Source organism: Pelodiscus sinensis, chromosome 2 (assembly GCF_049634645.1).
Source record: "Pelodiscus sinensis isolate JC-2024 chromosome 2, ASM4963464v1, whole genome shotgun sequence".
Classification (NCBI taxonomy): Eukaryota; Metazoa; Chordata; order Testudines; family Trionychidae; genus Pelodiscus; species Pelodiscus sinensis.
The window spans coordinates 103,785,013-103,803,731 of record NC_134712.1 but is presented as its reverse complement, the minus strand read 5'-3'; the positions used below and the strand labels follow the sequence as shown (position 1 = coordinate 103,803,731).

At 41.3% G+C, this 18,719-nt stretch overlaps 1 protein-coding gene across 12 annotated transcripts in view; it reads left to right on the top strand.

The window, feature by feature from the left end:
- CDKAL1 (CDKAL1 threonylcarbamoyladenosine tRNA methylthiotransferase) overlaps nucleotides 1-18,719 on the top strand; it is a 572,751-nt gene that overhangs the window by 541,064 nt on the left and 12,968 nt on the right. The window contains exons 17-18 of one of the 12 annotated variants that reach the window (XM_075921161.1): nucleotides 5,931-5,992; nucleotides 9,207-9,222. The exons of 9 other annotated variants lie outside the window; for them this stretch is intronic. In XM_075921161.1, coding sequence (XP_075777276.1) covers nucleotides 5,931-5,992; nucleotide 9,207 — 63 coding nt within the window. In that variant the 3' untranslated portion in view covers nucleotides 9,208-9,222. Of the gene's footprint in view, nucleotides 1-5,918; nucleotides 5,993-9,206; nucleotides 9,223-18,719 lie in introns of those variants that run through there. 2 more of the 12 variants (XM_075921160.1, XM_075921162.1) reach the window with 2 other exon arrangements.

Here is an 18,719-nt window from a genome sequence, read left to right as displayed (position 1 = left end):
AGGACTCTATACTTGTCCTTGTTGAACCTCATCAGATTTCTTTTGGCCTAATCCTCTAATCTGTCCAGGTCACTCTGGACCCTATCGCTGTCCTCCAGCGTATCTACCTCTCCCTTGAGATCTAATCCATGGTAAAAGACCTGCCGTGTGATTAAGAAAAGCTGTTTGCGGCCAAGATCAATGAAGTCCTCAGCACAATGAAAGATTCCTGTGCCACTCTCCGCACATTGGGCATACATACGCCTGCCAACAGTCAGCGACAGTATTGGTATCAACCATACCAGTGGCCACGCTTCCCATCTTAATCAATGGCAGGATAACAATCCTAATAGAATTAGAGCCCAGCCTCAGAGACTAAAACAGTCTTCGGGCTCAGCCCCTCAGCCCTCCTCCCCTCTTCCCCCCGGCCAACAAGAGAATTTGAACGCTTGGTCGATTGCCTAGAAAATCCCCTACAAATTTAAATGCAGAGAATGACCATACAAACCTTCCAAAATGGGCTTCGCCCATTCTACCACCAATGGGCTTACATCACCTCAGACAGATGGGTGCTTGACATTATCCTGTCTGATTACACCATCCCATTCCTCCCCAAGACTCTTATCCACCCACCTACCCTGTCCCTCTTCAGGGATCCCTTCCATGACGCTCTGCTACGACAAGAGATGCTTCATCTATTGGATCTAGGAGCCATAGAGCCAGGAGCACAGAGGCATGGATTTCTATTCCCACTACCTTCTAATTCAAAAGAAATCAGGAGGCTGAAGGCTGATTCTGGATCTATGCAAACTGAACAGATTCTTCAAAATGCACCATTTTCGCATGGTTACTCTATCCACCATTATCCCAGCATTGCAATGAGGCAATTGGTTTTTAGCCCTCGACCTCCAGGATGCATACTTTCATATCCTGATCCACCCTGCTCACAGAAAATTCCTGAGATTCATGGTAGGTCAGGACCACTACCAGTACTGAGTACTGCCCGTTGGTCTGTCCACAGCCCCTCAGGTTTTCTCCAAGGTTCTCACCGTAGTCACATGGCATCTTCACTCCATGGGAATAATCATATTCCCCTATCTCAACAACTGCCTTCTCAAGGCGTCGCTGCAGACGGAATCAGCACGTGTAACAGCAAGGACCATACAATGCTTTCAAAATTTATGCCTTCAAATAAACTGGGAAAAGTCTTCCATTCACCCTTCCCAGAACATACAATTCATCATGGCACACCTAGATTCCACGACTGCTCGAGCCTATCTACCTCAAGAAAGATTCCTCGTCATTCAGACTCTAGCCACAAAAATCTACCTTGCCTCTCGTACTACAGCCAAGAATTGTCTACAACTTCTTGGCCACATGGTGGCCACAACATTCGTAGTACTGCATGCTTGACTTCACATGTGCTACCAAGTTTAGTTTTCCAGAGCCATCCGAGTCTCAGAAATACCCTATGTCACTGTCGCTCACAATACCACATGAGGTCAAAACATCACTCCTTTGGTGGACCACATCAGCCAATCTTTTCACAGGTGTCACCTTCCTCCAGCCTTTTCCCTTATACACGATTACAGTGATGCCTCCCTCACCAGATGGGGTGCTCATTTCCGAGATCAGACTGCCCAAGTCCTCTGGTCAACCCCAGAGATGTCTTTACACATATATCATAAGAATTACACACACCCACACACGCACACAAGAATTGTGTCCCGTACACAATGCTTGGAGACATTTCCTGCCTTCCTTTGCCAACAATTATGTCCATGTTCCCAGCGACAGCATTGCCTGTGTCTTCTACATCAACAGACAGGGAGGGACCAGATCTCCATCCCTTTGCACTGAAGACCCAATATCCACCTCTCTGCAGTTCACATACTAGGTGTCTCAGTTTGCTCAAGAGTGGGCATAGGGACAGGGTCTCTTGGGGATGCCTTCCTGATCCAATAGACTCAGGACCTCACTTATGCCTTACTGCCCCCTCCCCCCATACCATTTCTGGTCAGGGTCATTCAGAAGATCAGGACAGACAGTCCACAGTCATCCTGATCGCCTCCGCCCGGCTAAGACAACTGTGGTATCCCTTCCTGCTCAGGATGTCGATCTGCAAACTAATCAATCTCCCTCTCCAACTCAATCTAATCATTCTGGGGCAGACAATGCAATCCTACCCGGATCAATGCAAGCTACATCTAACAGCATAGCTCCTTTGTGGCTCTCCCACCTAGAACTAGACTTCCCAGAACAGGTTCAAACAGTCCTCATCCACAGCCATAAGGACTCTACCCATGCCTCCTACACTTACAAGTGGAAGTGATTCTCAACATGATGTACATCAAAGGGGCAGGAGGAAAGCTGAACACCCATGTCCTTCATCCTTGATTATCTACTTATCTTAAAGCAATCATCGCTCTCCTTTAGTTCCATCAAGGTACACCTAGCAGCCATTACAGCCTTCCATTGCAAAATTGACGGCCGCTCCATATTTACTCACCCTATCTCCAAAAGGTTTCTCAAAGGAATGCATCTTTTACATCCTGATATTATACAACCAGTGCCTGCCTGGGATCTTGGGCTAGTACTGCAAGCCTTGACCAGGCTGCCTTTTGAGCCCCTTGTCTCTTGCTCCCTTTCAGGCCTCTCCATGAAGGTTGCATTCCTGGTTGCCGTGCGTCAGGGACATAGCTGCATTCATGGCTGACCCACCCTTCATAGTATTTCACGATGACGGGGTTACCCTTCATACACATCCAAAATACCTACCAAATGTTCCTTCATCATTCCATATAAACAAATCAGTAAACCTACCTGTGTTCTTCCCAAAGCCACATGGAAACAAACGCACTGGAGTCTGCCATGCATGCCCTCCATGGTTGACGAATGTTGTCTTTTTATCTAGAAAGAACTAGGCCCTTCAGACAACCACCTCGCCTATTCCTCGCCTTTGCCAACCAAGTTAAGGGGCACCACATATCGAAACTGAGGCTGTGGAAATGCATCACAGACTGAATAAAAATTGCTTACACACTCAAGGGCCTACAGCCACCATTACGCTTGACAGCTCATTCCACCAGGGCCATATCTGCTTCCACAGTGTTCCTATGCAACGTGCCACTAACATTTGCAAGGCAGCCACTCGAGCATCGCAAATTACTTTTGCCAAGCACTATGCACTTCCCTCTGCAGTCAGCACTGGCACACCGCAGCGGGCTCAGCAGTACAATCATCTGCTTTCCATAACATTCTAACGCCCCAGCCATGAAAGGGCAAAACCGCTTGTTAATCACCAAGTGTGGAGCATCCACGGGGGCCTCTCAAAGAAGAAACGAAGGATACTCACCTTGTGCACCAACTGTAGTTCTTCGAGATGGTGTCCCCATGGATGCTCCATGACCCACCCTCCTCCCCTCTGCTTCGTACCTGGGGACCTGCGGGGTGGAGAAGGAACTGGAGGGTTCAAGCTGCGCATGCGCGGTGATGACTGGCACGGTGCGCGCTGGTTCGTGCTGTGCATGCATGGCCCATTAGGGACTGCTGCAAAATCTCCGATCCAGGTGCCGGGACGGCACCAAGACCAAGCGTGGCGCATCCCTGGAGACACCATTTCGAAGAACTCCAGTTACTGCACTAGGTGAGTAACCTTCGTTTCTATGAAGGTTGTAGGCCCTATCTCAGTGAAGCTTTTTAAGAGTAGGCTTACGTCCATTCCTGTTGAGCAAAGCATTTAAACACATGCTAAAATCCCAATGAATTCAGTGAGACTTCAGTACCTGTCTTAAAGTTAAGGCACATGCATCGTGCTTTGCTGAATAGGATGGATTGCTGACTTAGGGTCATGGCTGTGGTGATTGATGGCTATGGATATTACACTGCAGCAGCAAAGTGGATATATTCTTCTTAGTGTGCCATAAGCATTATTTAGAGTTATAGTCACTGGTTTAGTGGACCCACTAAAACTATTTACCATTTTGAAAGATGTTACCATTTCCAGCAATACTCCTTCTGCCTGAGGAATACTGCTAAAAAAGAAGACAAGGACAGGGGGTTGGGGTGGCGGAGGGGATGAGGACTCAGAAAGTGGGGTGTGGGCTCTGGGTTGGGGCAGGGTACGAGGAGCTTAGAGTGTAGGAGTGGCCTCTGGGCTGGAGCTAAGGGTTTCAAGCTGCAGGAATGGGCTTCAGGGCTGGGGCAGGGTCTAGAAGAGAGTTGCAGTGTGGGGGAGAGATGGGGTCTGTGAGGAAGTTTGGGTGAGGGAGGAATTTCTGACCTGGGGCAGGAAGTTTGGGTGTAGCCTCTGGCTGGGTGGCATTTACTTAGTGGCTCCCAGTCAACAGCTCAGCAGGACCAAGGCAAGCTCTCTGCATGCTCTGGCCCCAGTCTTATTGTCTGCAGTCTTTTTTTAAAGTCAGATAATGCAAATGTGTGCTTCCTAAATAAAATAACTATCAGGAATACACTATATGAAAATGGTCCAAATGCTGTTCATCTTAAGTACAGGTTGCACCTCTCAAAACTCGAATTGTCTGGTCCAGCAACATCAGAACTACAGATGTTCCTTGATCAGAGAACCCCGGTAGCCTAGTGGTAGGAGGGCCATTCAGGAGGGTTTGGGTTGAAGCAGCAGGACGAGGCAGGAGCTGGTTACCGCCCCCAACAGCCTGCAGCACTGGGATCAGGTCAGGGCAGCCCCCAGCAGTGCAGGATCGGGCCGGAAACAGCCCATGGCAGTGCAGGGCAGGGGCCAGAGCCCCGGGCAGCCTGTGGAAGTAGGACCAAGGCTGGGACTGGCAGCAGCCCCGAGCAGCATGGATTAGAGCCCCAGGCAGCCCCTGGATGCAGGGCCAGGGTCTGTGGGCTGCCATTGGGCAGGAGCCCACACACTCGGCAGCCTGCAGCTAAGGGACTGGGTCCAGGACTCCAGAAAGCTCCAGCAGGCCACGTCAGCATGGAGCCGGAGCCCCAAACAGCCCGTGAAAGCAGGGCTGGAGCCCACAGGCTGCCACAGAGCTGGGACCGGAGCCAAGACCCTGGCAGCCTGACCAAGGCCAGAGCCAGCCCTCGGCAGACTGTGGTGGCGCGGGGCAGGAGCCTATGGGAGCACAGGCTGTTGGGGCCCAGCAGGCAGTCTGGGTGGGGCAGCAGCAGCGGGATCAGCGACTCAGCAGGAAGCCCAGCAGGGGCTGGAGGGAGTCCCTTTGTCTCCCCCCCGCCCTTCCCCTCAGCTGGAAGAGTCGGTGGCTGGGGGTTATGGCAGGGAACCATCTCTAGTCTGGCATATTCCCTGGCTTGGAACTAGTCAGGGTGCCAGATAATAGATGTCCAACCTATAGTGATTTATGTGCTTCATTAAATTGCATAAAGCAAGGATGGGTTAAATCTTGACTTAGAATGGCTCCTACTTACGGAGAAGGATTAACAGAAACTTAAATAGGATGAGTTAAGACGTAGGCACTAGAAAAATTATTCCACTTGTTTACATAAGCTCTGTGTCATGAGGAAGACAAATAAATCAGATAAGTTACAAGCTTATAAAGAACACTTATAAAGAACAGTGTTTATGATCTCAGGGAGAAACTGGAGGCAAGGCTGTCAGTCATATTTGAATTATCACTATACACAGATCTGATGAGCTTAAGATGCCTTTGAAAGGAAAATTTCATCATATGACAAAACGGTAGAAAGAAAAAAAATAATTTTTAACAGAAAAAAGCCATCCGAGTGTACAGGCATGCTGATTGGGGTTTCTCATATTTCTGGTTTCCTTAATATGCCTCAGTTCCCTTTCCTTTTGATACAGATTTAAATATCTATTCAGCTAATTTATACTCTGTTTCAATTGCTCTCTGTGGTAATTTGTTCCACATGTTTCATTACCCTTTGTGTGAACCAGTTCCGACAGAGTTCCATATTTATAATCTCTCTAGCTTGTTCCCTAGGTTAAGGAGAAGCCAGTAGCAGCCAGCCGAGAAATCCAGGGAAGGAGCTTCCCCCGTGCTTGGTCAGTCAGTCTATCTGAATAACTTTTCACTCGTATAACTGTTCATAAGCTAAACTTGAAAAAGAATTGTTTTGGTGCTATGAGCTCTACTAGGGAGTATAATTGTTAAGGCACGTCTGTACTGACAAACCTATTTAAATGCACACAAGGCCTTGGAAAGAGACATGGAAGAACTGTCTGACCAAGTGTAACAGGATGAGCTTCCCCGTCTGGTCAAATGAGTGTGCCTGCACGCTCCTTTATAAGGTTTTTGGCCACGCAGTCTTCCAGCCAAGTCACACCTCGTCAGAATCACAACAACCTTAATGGGGCCCATCTCGATGCCCTCTGTGTAGTCTCTGTTTTTCCCACTTGGAGGGAATGGTGCCTCCAAGGCTTCCTCTCCTGGAGGCAGCTTTCTCATCCTTAACTTAGGGTACGTCTAGACTACATGCCTCTGGCGACAGAGGCATGTAGATTAGGCATAGGAAAATGAGGCGGTGATTTAAATAATCGCCGCTTCATTTAAATTTAAATGGCTGCTGCGCTGAGCCAATCATCTGTTTGTCAGCTCAGCGTGGTAGTCTGGACGCTCCGCAGTCGACATCAAAGGCATTTGTCGACCTCCCAGGTATGCCTCCTGGGTGAGGTTTACCTGGGAGGTTGACAAATGCCTTTGATGTCTACCGCGGAGCATCCAGACTACCACGCTGAGCCGACAAACAGCTGATCGGCTCAGCGTGGCAGCCATTTAAATGTAAATAAAGCTGCGATTATTTAAATTATGATTAGATTATTTAAATCACCGCTTCATTTTCCTATGCCGGGTAGCCTAATCTACATGCCTCTGTCACAAGAGGCATGTAGTCTAGACGTACCCCTAGGGTCTTATCTCAGTTTCAACATCAGTCCACAATAGCTCTACACACAGAGCTGTCTGAGGTACTGCTGCCCCCAAGCCAGCCAGTAACCCAGTCTTTACTCCTTCAAGGCTCCAGAGACACTGACTGTAGCTCTGTTCTTCAGCTTTCTGGCCTCTGATTGGCTGGTTCCACCTCCGCTGCTCTAGCCTCCTTGGAGAACTTCTCTATTGTCCTTTTCTTCTAGGGTGGGGTATGGCAAGGCCACAAGCTTTCAGAAGGGGGTTATGGGGGTTGGTCCACCCAGTCCCACCAATAAACTGAAATAGAATCTGGTCAAGCACCATTTTTGTAACAGAGAAAAGTTTTGAAATAGTTGAAAATGGAAAACTATCTAAAACTGAAGTTTAATGATTTAAAGAGAAAATAAGAACAAGAAAACAAATTAAGGATCAAAGGAGTCCCAGAGTGGAATGAGAACCTAAAATAATCTGTAGAAACCCTATTTAGAGACATTCTAAGAAAGAATGACAATTCTTGCATACTAATCAGTAGAGCTCCCAAAACTCTGATACCACTAACCATTGTCAGAAATGGAGCAGACTCATTTCACTGTCTGGGGCAAAACTTTGGGCTATCATGTGATTTAAAAATTAATTGTAATATTAAAAATATTAATCACACGATCAACTATGCTATTAATAGAATATCATTTACTTAAATATTTTGGAGGTTTTCTATATTTTCAATATATTGATTTCAGAATATAATACAAAATGTTCAGTGCTTACTTTAATTTTTATTACAAATACCTGCACTGTAAAAACAAAAGAAATAGTATTTTTCAATTAATTTAATACAAGTACTGTAGTGCAATCTCTTTATCATGAAAGTTGAACTTACAAATGTTAAATTATGTGCAAATCCTCCCTCCCCCTAACTCAGAAGTAAAACAATGTAAAACTTTAAAACCTACAAGGCCATATGGTCCTATTTCTTGTTTGGCCAATTGCTCAGAAAATCAAGTTTGGTTACAATTTGCAGGAGGGAATGCTTCTCTCCTTGTTTACAATGTCATCTGAAAGTGAGAACAGGCATTTGTATGGCACTGTTGTATAGCCACTGTCGCAAGACATTTACCTGTCAGATGCATTAAAGATTAATGTGTTCCTTCATGCTTCAACCACCACTTCAGAGAACATACATACGTGCTGATGATGGGTTCTACTCAAAAATCCAAAGCAGAGCAGACTAACATATGTTCATTATCATCATCTGGGTCAGATGCCACCAGCAGAGGGTTGATTTTCTTTTTGCGTGGTTTGCTTCTATAATTTCTGCATTAGAGTATTGATCTTTTATGACTTCTGAAAGCCTGTTCCACACTCAGCTGTCTCAGATTTTGGATGGCACTTCAGATTCTTAAACCTATACTATAGCTATTTTTACAAATCTCACATTGATACCTTCTTTGCATTTTGTAAAATCTTCTGTTTAAGTGTTCTTAAAATGACCATGTGCTGGGTCATTATCCAAAATTGCTAGCACATGATATATATGGCAGAATCTAGGGGGAAGAATTGTATTACCTACGAGTTGAATCAGAAATGTAATTAACACTTTTTTTTTTAACAAGCATATCAGCATGAAGGCATGTTCTCTGGAATAGTGTCCGTAGCGTGAATGGACATGTGAATATTTAACACATCATGCACGTAAATATCTTGCAATGCCAGCTATAAAAGTGCCATGCAAACACCTGTTCTCACTTTCAAGTGACACTGTAAATAAGAAACGGGCAACATTATCTCCTGTAAATGCAAACAAACTTGTTTGTCTTAGCAATAGGCTGAACAAAAAGTAGGACTGAGTTGAGTTAAGGCTCTAAAGTTTTAAATTGTTTTGTTTTGATGTGCAACTAGGAAACAAAAACAATTCTACATTTTTAAGTAGCACCTTCATGATAAAGAATTCACACTACAGTACTTGTATGAGGTGAACTAAAAGATACTTTTTATTATTTTTACAGTACAAATATTTGTAATAACAAATATTAAGTACTGTACACTTTATATTCTGTGTTGATATAAATCAATATATTTGAAAATGTAAAAATCATCCAAAATAGTTAATACATTTCAATTGGTATTCTGTTGTTTAATAGTATGATTAATCATATTTAATTTTTTGAATTAATTGAGTCAACATGAGTTAAGTGTGATTAATCGACAGCCCTAGAAAAAATGTAACATTTATCAAGACTTTTCTTCTCTCATCTTGAAGAAAAGGAAGAAGCTAAATTAGACTCTTAAGGCTACTATAGAAAATCATTGTGGTCTTCCCCTTTATGCTATGCTTTCTTTCTAAATAAATAGAGACAAAGAGATTGGTGAAGGATCTGAAAATAGAATTTCATCAGGAAGATTTAAAACAAAATAGCCATGGTGAGAGATGGAGGCCTATGAGCACATGAAACCTGGTAAAACTGAAACTGGCACAGAACCTTCTGTTGTATATATCAGATTATAAATCAGAAAAGCGTGTTGTAAGGTATTGAAGGAGGTTGTCTTTGTCTTTGTTTTTTTTTTAAATTTATTTATGAGTAAATAAATAGGAAGATGAGGGAGATGGCTAAAAGAAAAACAGAAAAGACATATCAGACGCAATACCTCTTAACCCTAAGTGGAGGAATACAATATGTAAAAAGCAAACAGAGCTGTTTTAAAAATAGTTAAGAAAGTATAAGTCTTATCTGTGAATAGAATTTTTAATATTGTAGTTTAATGTGGGGTTATAATCTTGCAGACAATATGGGTGGGTAATTTACCCTTGTTGCGGGGTTATCTTTTTTTTAAGCTTTCTATTCTTCACTTTCTCCCCCTTGTGGATGCTGTTGTTCTGATTAATTGGTAACCTTTTAAACTGGAGGAGCAGGAAGGAAGATAATCCGTGAAGCCAAATAACAATCTTCTCAAAGAATCTATAATGGTTACATAATATCTTTAAATTTCTGGTTATGCACAGATTGGTTCTAAACATGTGGTACTAAAGGTTGTAACTGTGTGCTTACATTTGATTATATTCTGAGAATTTAGTCGGATAGATAAGGAATATGCAGGCTTTCAGATGTTTGCTGTATGAAAAAATATCACATTCTCACATTCTCTTAATAGATTATTGGAATCTTTACTCCAGGTTAATTAAATTTGCTTGTGACTATAGTAGAATAGGTTGTTCAAAAAGCCTATGTGGAGCTTGGAAGACCTCATTGCTGTAGCAATCAGCAAAGCTCTCTGTTACAATGAGGAGCTTCATTTCTCACTTATCTTATTGACTTTTCTCCATTCCCTTTTCCATCCAAGTCTGATATTCTTTGGCTGTGACTAGCATTCAAATCTGTTAACCTTATCAGCTTGGATAGGTTACAGACTGCTGGTTCGGACTCCAATTTGGCAAAATTCCTTGACATCTTACTACCCAAGAATGGATGGTTTCCAGCATAACTTTAAAAAAATAAATAAGTAGGGAAAATTTCTTTTTCTAGTTAAAATAAAGGCACTGAAGATGATGTAAACTAGCATTTTCTGTATAAAATGATTATTCAGTGAATTGCATTATATGTATTTAATAAAAATCTGGTGCAATATTAAAAAATGTTTGCATTGAGCAGTGTAAAACATATCAGTCTTCTGTTTGCTCACTCGCTCTTGTGCTGTCTCCCTCTTTCTGTACAACAATCTAGTGTAGTACAAGGCATCCAGCTGGTTATTGCTTTTACGTGTATTAATCAGCTTTATTTAATGTGTTACTCTTGTTCCCTGCTGATTGTAAATAGAGGTCATGTTCCATGGTATTAAATCCCTATTAATTAATCCTTTTGTCTTTTTGTCTTCCAAATACTGGAACAAAGCCATCTGTGTGTATTTAGAAAAATATGTTGCCTCAAATCTTAAAATGTGGTTCTACTTAAATGGCATCCCAGTGTATGGTCTCTCTTTCTCTGTATACTTTCTATCTATCTATCTATCTATCTATCTATCTATCTATCTATCTATCTATCTATCTATCTATCTATCTATCTATCTATCTATCTATCTATCTATCAATATAGATAGATATAATGTGTGTGAGAGTTTTCAGTGACCTATAGATTAGTTGCTCTTGGAGAGGAGGAAGGAAGAATGCAGTTGGTGTGTTTGGGATTTTGTTTTTTAAATTAGAAGTCTAGCAGAACTCAATCTGGGATCTGAAAGTCAAGGTGGATTATTTTTGGCTAACTTGTCACCAGCAGAATAGATTTTTCTATCAGAATGTAGCTAACAGTTCTCTTGTTGATGCACAGGATGGAATAGAAAATGTCTCACTGCCTCAGAACTGGAGAAGTCCTGCAATGCTATAAGGAATAAAAAGTGGTAGCAACTTATTGTAGGCTGTAAAGCAAATGGTGCACACATGGTGAAATTCATAGAATCATAGAATACTAGAACTGGAAGGGACCTCAAGAGGTCATTGAGTCCAGTCCCCTGCCCTCATAGGAGGACCAAGCACTATCTAGATCATCCATGATAGATGTCTATCTAACCCAGTGTTTCTGAAAGTGTACCGTGGAAACAGTTTCGGAAACACTTTAACTGGCCGCCCCAGTTTGTTTATTTACCGGTGCTCACAGCTCCCATTGGCTCCGTTTAGTCCTTTGCAGCCTAAGGGAGCCGCGGGAAGCGTTGTGGGCCGGGCCACCACTTCCCGCAGCTCCCTTTGGCTACAAAGGACTAATGGGAGCCACGAGGCTCCGTGGCCGTGGCACAGATACATAAACCAGAGGCCAAAGAGAACAATTTTTCTCCCTCTTCTTTGTAACACCTTTTTAGATACTTGAAAACTGCCATTGTGTTCCATGTCAGTCATCTCTTTTCTAAACTAAACAAGCCCAGTTCTTTCAGTCTTCTCTCATAGCTCATATTTTCTAGACCTTTAATCATTTTTGTTGCTCTTCTCTGTACCTTCTCAAATTTTTCCACATCTTTCTTGAAATGTGGTGCCCGACCTGGACACAATACTCCAACTGAGGCCTAATCAGCACAGAGTAGAGCAGAAGAACAACTTCTTATGTCTTGCTCATAACATTCCTGTTAATGCATCCCAGAATCATGTTGTTGTTTGGTTTTTTTTCAACCGTCTCACACTGTTGACTCGTGTTTAGCTTGTGGTCCACTATAACCCCTAAATCACTTTCCCATTCCGTATGTGTGAGACTGATTGTTCCTTCCGAAGTGGAGTACTTTGTATTTGTCCTTATTAAACTTCATTCTATTTACCTCAGACGATTTCTCTAGTTTGTCCAGATCAGTTTGAATTTTGACCCTATTCTCCAAAGCACTTGCAACCCTTCCCAGCTTGGTATCATTTGCAAACTTAATAAGCGTACTCTCTATGCCAATATCTAAATTGTTGTTGAAGATATTGAACAGAACTGGTCCCAAAACTGACCCCTGCGAAACCCCACTAGTTATACCCTTCCAGCATGATTGTGAACCATTAATAACTACTCTCTAGGAACAGTTATCCAGCCAGTTATGCACCCACCTAATAGTAGCCCCATCTAGGTTGTATTTCACTATATTATTGATAAGGTCATGTGAGACCATCAGATTCCTTACTAAAGTCTAGGTATACCACGTCCACCACTTCTCCCTTATCCACAAGGCTTTGATATTATCCTATCAAAGAAAGCTGTCAGATTGGTTTGACATGATTTGTTCTTTACAAATCCATGCTGGCTGTTACCTATCACCTTATTATCTTCCAGATGTTTGTAGATGGATTCCTTATGTTGAATGCCCCCACAAGGCCAGTGGATCACCATGTTCTATTTTGAGGGCTTAAATAGGATTTATTTATGTGATGCCTTAGCCCACTGCATCTTCTGAATTTTATCCACAATGAACAAATTCATACATTTTTATATACTCATTTTCAGAGTGCTTTAAAGTATTTTTACTAACTCTTCTTTCTTGTGTAGTGCCCTCATCCTGCAAGTCTTATTCAGAACTCCTAATGCAGTGTTCCCCAAACTTTTCAGTGTCAAAAAGCTTCAGAAAGGTAGCTGTTAGTCAGTCTGTAACAGGAAAAATTTAAAAAACAACAAATAGTCTAGTAGCACCTTAAAGACTAACAAAACATGTAGATGGTATCATGAGCTTTTGTGGGCACAACCCACTACTTCAGATGACAGGGGTGTTGGAAGTCCAGATCCAAGAATAAAAAAGGGAAGGAGGAAGGGGGGGGGAAACAGAAACAGTGAGTAGATAAGCTTCAGAGGGGTAGCTGAGTTAGTCTGTAACAGGAGAAACTTAAAAAACAACAAATAGTCTAGTTGCACCTTAAAGACTAAATAATTACAAGAGGCTGATAAGAACCTTTAGTTTGCACCTGGAAAGGAAGATGACCAACACCAAATTCTAAACAGACATCAAGAACCATTAACACCTTCATTGTTTGGTTGATTGGTTGGTTAAGTCATTGAGGTGTGAAAGATAATTTGTGAGCCATCTGATATCCCAATTCATACCATATTCATAAGAATTAAACTTGTGAATTAAGTTAAATTCCAACCATTCTCTGTGTATTTGGCTTATGGAATTGGTCTCAAACAAACCAGTGACTTGGAGATCCATTAATGAGTGTCCAGGAAGATTAAAGTGTTCTCCAACAGGTTTTTGTGTATTGCCTTTTCGGATGTCTGATTTTTGTCCATTAATTCTTTCTCGTAGAGACTGTCCAGTTTGGCCAGTATACATTGCAGTGGGGTATTGCTGGCATTTGATGGCATAGATCACATTACTGGATGTGCAGTTAAATGAGCCTCTGATTTGGTGGATGATGTGGTTGGGTCCAGTGATGAAATCGCTTGTGTAGAGGTGTGAGCAGAGTTGGCACTAGGGCTGTCTGCAGAGGTGGGGTCCTGGATGATTATGATGGACGTGTGTTGCATGGTTGTTGGAAAGAATTTGTTTGAGGTTAGGGGGGTTGTTTGTAGGTGAGAATTGGCCTTTCCCCCAAGGCCTCTGAACAGGAGGGGTCATTTTCCAGAACAGACTGTAGATTGTTGATAATGAATTGGAGGGGTTTAAGTTGTGGACTGTAGGTAATGACAAGTGGAATTGTGTTGTTTTCTCTTTTGGGCCTGTCTTGAAGTAGTTCACGTCTGGGTACTTTTTTGGCTCTGTCGATCTGTTTTTTCACTTCTCTGAGTGGGTATTTCAGTTTTAAGAATGCTCTATATAGATCCTGTAGGTGTTTGTCTCTGTCTGTGGGATTGGAGCAAATCCGGTTGTATCTTAGGACTTGGCTGTACACAACAGATTGGGAAATGTGTCTGGGATGGACACTAGAGGCATGCAGGTAAGTGTAGCGGTCAGTAGGTTTCTGGTATAGAGTGGTGGAAATTTGTCCACACACACCTCTTACCCCTGTCCATGACCCTCCTCTAACTGGGAAGAAGAATGTGGCTAGTAAGGTGTGGACATAGACAGGGGTGATGTGACTGGGGCCAGTGGCTATAGTCCTGGGCTCTCCCTCCCTGCACTCTGTGGGAGCTGGCTCCGATTCCAGCTACTTCCCCCTCCCCCCCCACCTTGAAGTTCCTCCTTACACACATACGTAAGGCAAGTCAGTTTCAGATGACAGTAAGTACATTTTGGTTGGTTTCCTCTTTATTTGCTGAAGGATAATGTTATTTGGCTGAATGTCCATATGTAATCTGTTCAGCTGAGGTAATTATTTTAATCCTGCACTGCCCATGCAATTAATAAGAATAGAATATGAATTGGAGGTGATGATTCAGCTGTGGATCTACTTACAGAATATGGAAGGATATGAACACAACAGTCTTTTTTTTCCCCTCCCACCTCAAGGAAAGGCCTCAGGGCTAAATGTCACTTCTAATTTTACATTTTATTTCTGTTGCTTGAATGTATGTTTCATTTTTAGCTTTGTAGCCTACACAAATTCAGTGCTAATTGTATTTTCACTTCAAATGCCTATGATGCATAGCTGCTTTGTGCCTGCTGCAGCAGAGCACTTCGGGTGGGTGGAGTGGAGGCAGAGGGCAGAGTCTGTCCTTTTCTTCACACACACATACAATTAGAAATTATGTAGCAATGTATTATCAATTCCACAATACACTTCAGCTCTCCTGCTGACTTGCAAGCATAATTTTTAGGATTTTTTTCCAGTAAGAGTTTTAACTGGGCAACTCTTTAGAAAGAATACAAAAGGTCTTTTTTTCCCCCAATAGTGCTTTACTACTAAATATTCCATTGTATGCTTTCACCAAGTCTTAATTAGCTTTTAGCATCAAAAATAAAAAGGCAACAGTCACTAATTTTCTCACTCTGGCTGCTCCTTTTAGAGGTCAGCTATTTCTACCAGCTGTGCCAGAGAAAGGCAGTACAGATTTGACATCTATACCTCTCCAAGGAATAGGATTGGTGCTGGTGGAAGAGAGCGCTTGACCAAGACATTCAGCAGATGTTTATAGTACAGTGTCATTCATAGAGTACATTCATACCCTCTCCTTTCTCTCTGCTTACTGGTTGTAGTCTCAAAATAAGATCTTATAACTCCTGTTGCACCTTTTTTTAAAAAAACTTTAATATGCCCATTGCATATAATAGGAACTGCAGTGTGAACGGTGTTTCCACCTTGTCCTCATCCATCCAGGGCATTGACCCTAATAATTGCTTCACGTGAACACTTAAGCAGTGCAGTACACACAAAAAAGCTGCGTGATCTTTTGAAAGAAAACCGAGGTTTAAGGGGGTTATATAGCTTTCTTTCTTAGCTGCCAAAATGTCAACAGGAAATTCAGGTGTGCTGAATATTTTGCACACTTACTGCTGCTTAGGTGAAGTTCTGCCCCTTATCATATCTTCAGAATTTTCCTCTCCATTTATTATTAATTTCCTAAACCATTGAAGTGAAAGGGTTTATTAGTTTGGCAGATAGTCTTGAAAGCAGATAAAAATTGCATTCCTGACGTTAAGAAACAGTTTGAGGGAAGGTCCTCTCATGGACTGATAACTGGTTAAAAGAAAGGAAACAAAGGGTAGGAATAAATGGTCAGTTAACTAATGATGTCCCCCAGGGGTCTGTACTGGGTCCCATCCTATTCAACATATTCATAAATTATCTGGAGAAAGGAGTAAACTGTGATGTGGCAAAATTTGCAGATGATACTGAACTATTCAAGATAGTGAAGTCCAAAGCAGACTGTGAAGAGCTTCAAAAGAATCTAACGAAAGTAGGTGACTGGACAATAAAATGGCAGGTGATTTTTTAATGTTGATGAATGCAAAGTAGTGCATATTGGAAAACATAACCCCAGCCATACCTATAAAATTTCAAGGACTAAATTAGCTATTGCCATTCAAGAGAGATCTTGGAATCATTGTGGGTAGTTTTCTGAAAACACCCACTCAGTGTGCAGCTGCAGTCAAAAAAGCAATCAGAATACTGTATTAGGAATAATTAAAAAGGGGATAGAGAATAAGACAAAACATTTTATTGCCTCGACATAAATCCATGGTACTCCCGCATCTTGAATGCTGCATGCAGATGTGGTTGCCTCATCTCAAAAAAGATATCTTGGCATTGGAAAAAGTTCAGAAATGGGCCACAAAAAAGATTAGGTGTTCGGAGCAGCTACTATATCAGGAATGATTAATAAAACTGGGACTTTTCATCTTATAAGAGAAGAAACTAAGGGGGTGGGGGAGAATATGATAGAGATCTATAAAATCATGACCAGTGTGGAAAAAGTAGATAAGGAAAAATTATTTACATGCTCCCATAACACAAGAATAAGGGGTCACCCAATGAAATTAATAGGTAGCAGGTTTAAAACAAAAGGAAGTATTTCTTCACACAACATACAGTCAACCTGTGGAACTCCTTATTAGAGGATATTGTGAAGACCAAGACTATAATAGGGTTCAAGAATGAACTAGATACATTCATGGCGGATAGGTCCATCAACAGCTATTAACCAGGATGGGTAAGAATAGTGCCCATAGTCTCTGTTTGTTAGAAGCTGGGAATGGATGACAAGGGAGGGATCATTTGATGATTATCTGCTCTCTTCATTCCTTCTGAGACACCTGGCTTTGGCTACTGTCAGAAAACAGGATGCTGGGCAAGATGGACCTTTGGTCTGACCCAGTATGGACATTCTTATGTTAGATCTACTTTCAATAGTTTAAAATTAATTTCAAACAGGTTAACAAACCATATTAGAAGCAAATTAGGGTGTCCCTCAATTCTATTACACCCTGAAGTCATTTGATAAAATGATCAGTAGAGTGCTAACAAATATTTTAATACTCTATTTTTATAGCACTGTGGCCCGTTGTTGCCTCTTTTGAAAGGTGACTATAAGTATTATAAATAAGACACTGCAATTAACATGTACATTATTTTTGTAAATCTGGTATAATTTTGCTCGGACAAATCTGTTAAAATCGTTCTGATCTAAGATTATAATTATCTTTGTTTTATGGGATTCTTTATACTTTAGTCTCTATAATTTTTCTTGTTACAGTGATGAAACAATTTAGCTCTTACATGCTGACTGGTGTTCCCATAATACTTTACTGTGTGTGTGTGTGTGTGTGTGTGTGTGTGTGTGTGTGTGTGTGTGTGTGTGTGTGTGTGTGTGTGGCCTTTTGATAGTGACTTATTCAGGTACAAACTAAAGTAGGATTAGTTTATTCTGATGGCTGGATATAAGTTTTTGTTTTAATTGTATCATTAATTTTACCATGACTTGCATATCCTAATTATTTCACATGGCGTATTAATTTACATAGCCCACAGAGCTTCATAGTGACAATGATATTTTCAAAGCAGAATGACTTCTTTCACATTCTCTCTATCATTATACTGTATCATCATAACTAATTCACTGAATGCATGCCTTATCCCATAATGAGTAATCTGATGGTCACATCATTGTATCCTTGTAAGTCAGAATTCAGCTCTGACCAAAACATTTTCGGAAGCATAAAGTTCCTCTGCAAGTCATTTGGTTTGGGTGCTCTAGGTCTGGGTTTTAAATTTTGTTACCAACAGCTTTAGATAAGAGATCTTTGATTTTGTTAGGAATGAGAAGGAGACTTCATGAAAACAAAAGAGCCTTTTTCCATAGAAGATAGAAATAGATTTCAAAACAAAGTAGTATTTGCTTTAATTGAGTGATTAAGAAAATTTTGGTTCCATGTCATCAAAATAGCATCCTTTGGGGTGGCTCTCTGGAAACTGGAGATTTAACTCTAGTTTTTGAGATATACACTCTTAAATTCAGTGGGAACATTAAACTAGATATGGCCTAAATAAACGTATTAGTTATCCATTAATATTAGACATTTCCAAAGTAAACAAGCACATTTACTAATCCACAGCTCATGTCAAAAGGTTATTTTTACATATAATAGCTAGGTATATTCACTGTATATAATGTAATACTATATTAAACTTTCATGCAACATCCTCCATCATGTAATTAAACATATTAAATCATTGCTGTTATAGGTTAATCAGAAGTATGAAAATACTTCTGTGCCTTCTGAAAATGAATCTCTGTCTGAGATCTCTTGAAAATATTTCTCTCAAACTACAGAATGAGAGAATTACTTAGGTATGTGTTCTATCTCTGAGAACTTTGGGTGTTCATGAAGCCTGACACTTGCTTTTGACTTCATATTTAGTTCCTCTCTCTAGTTGGTTCCAACAAAAACAGTTCCGGTTAATTTTTTAATGGAGAACTGTAAAAGAAAATAGACATGTTTGTATATTTTTAATTGTTTTAACATCTAATCAAAGACAGAACACTT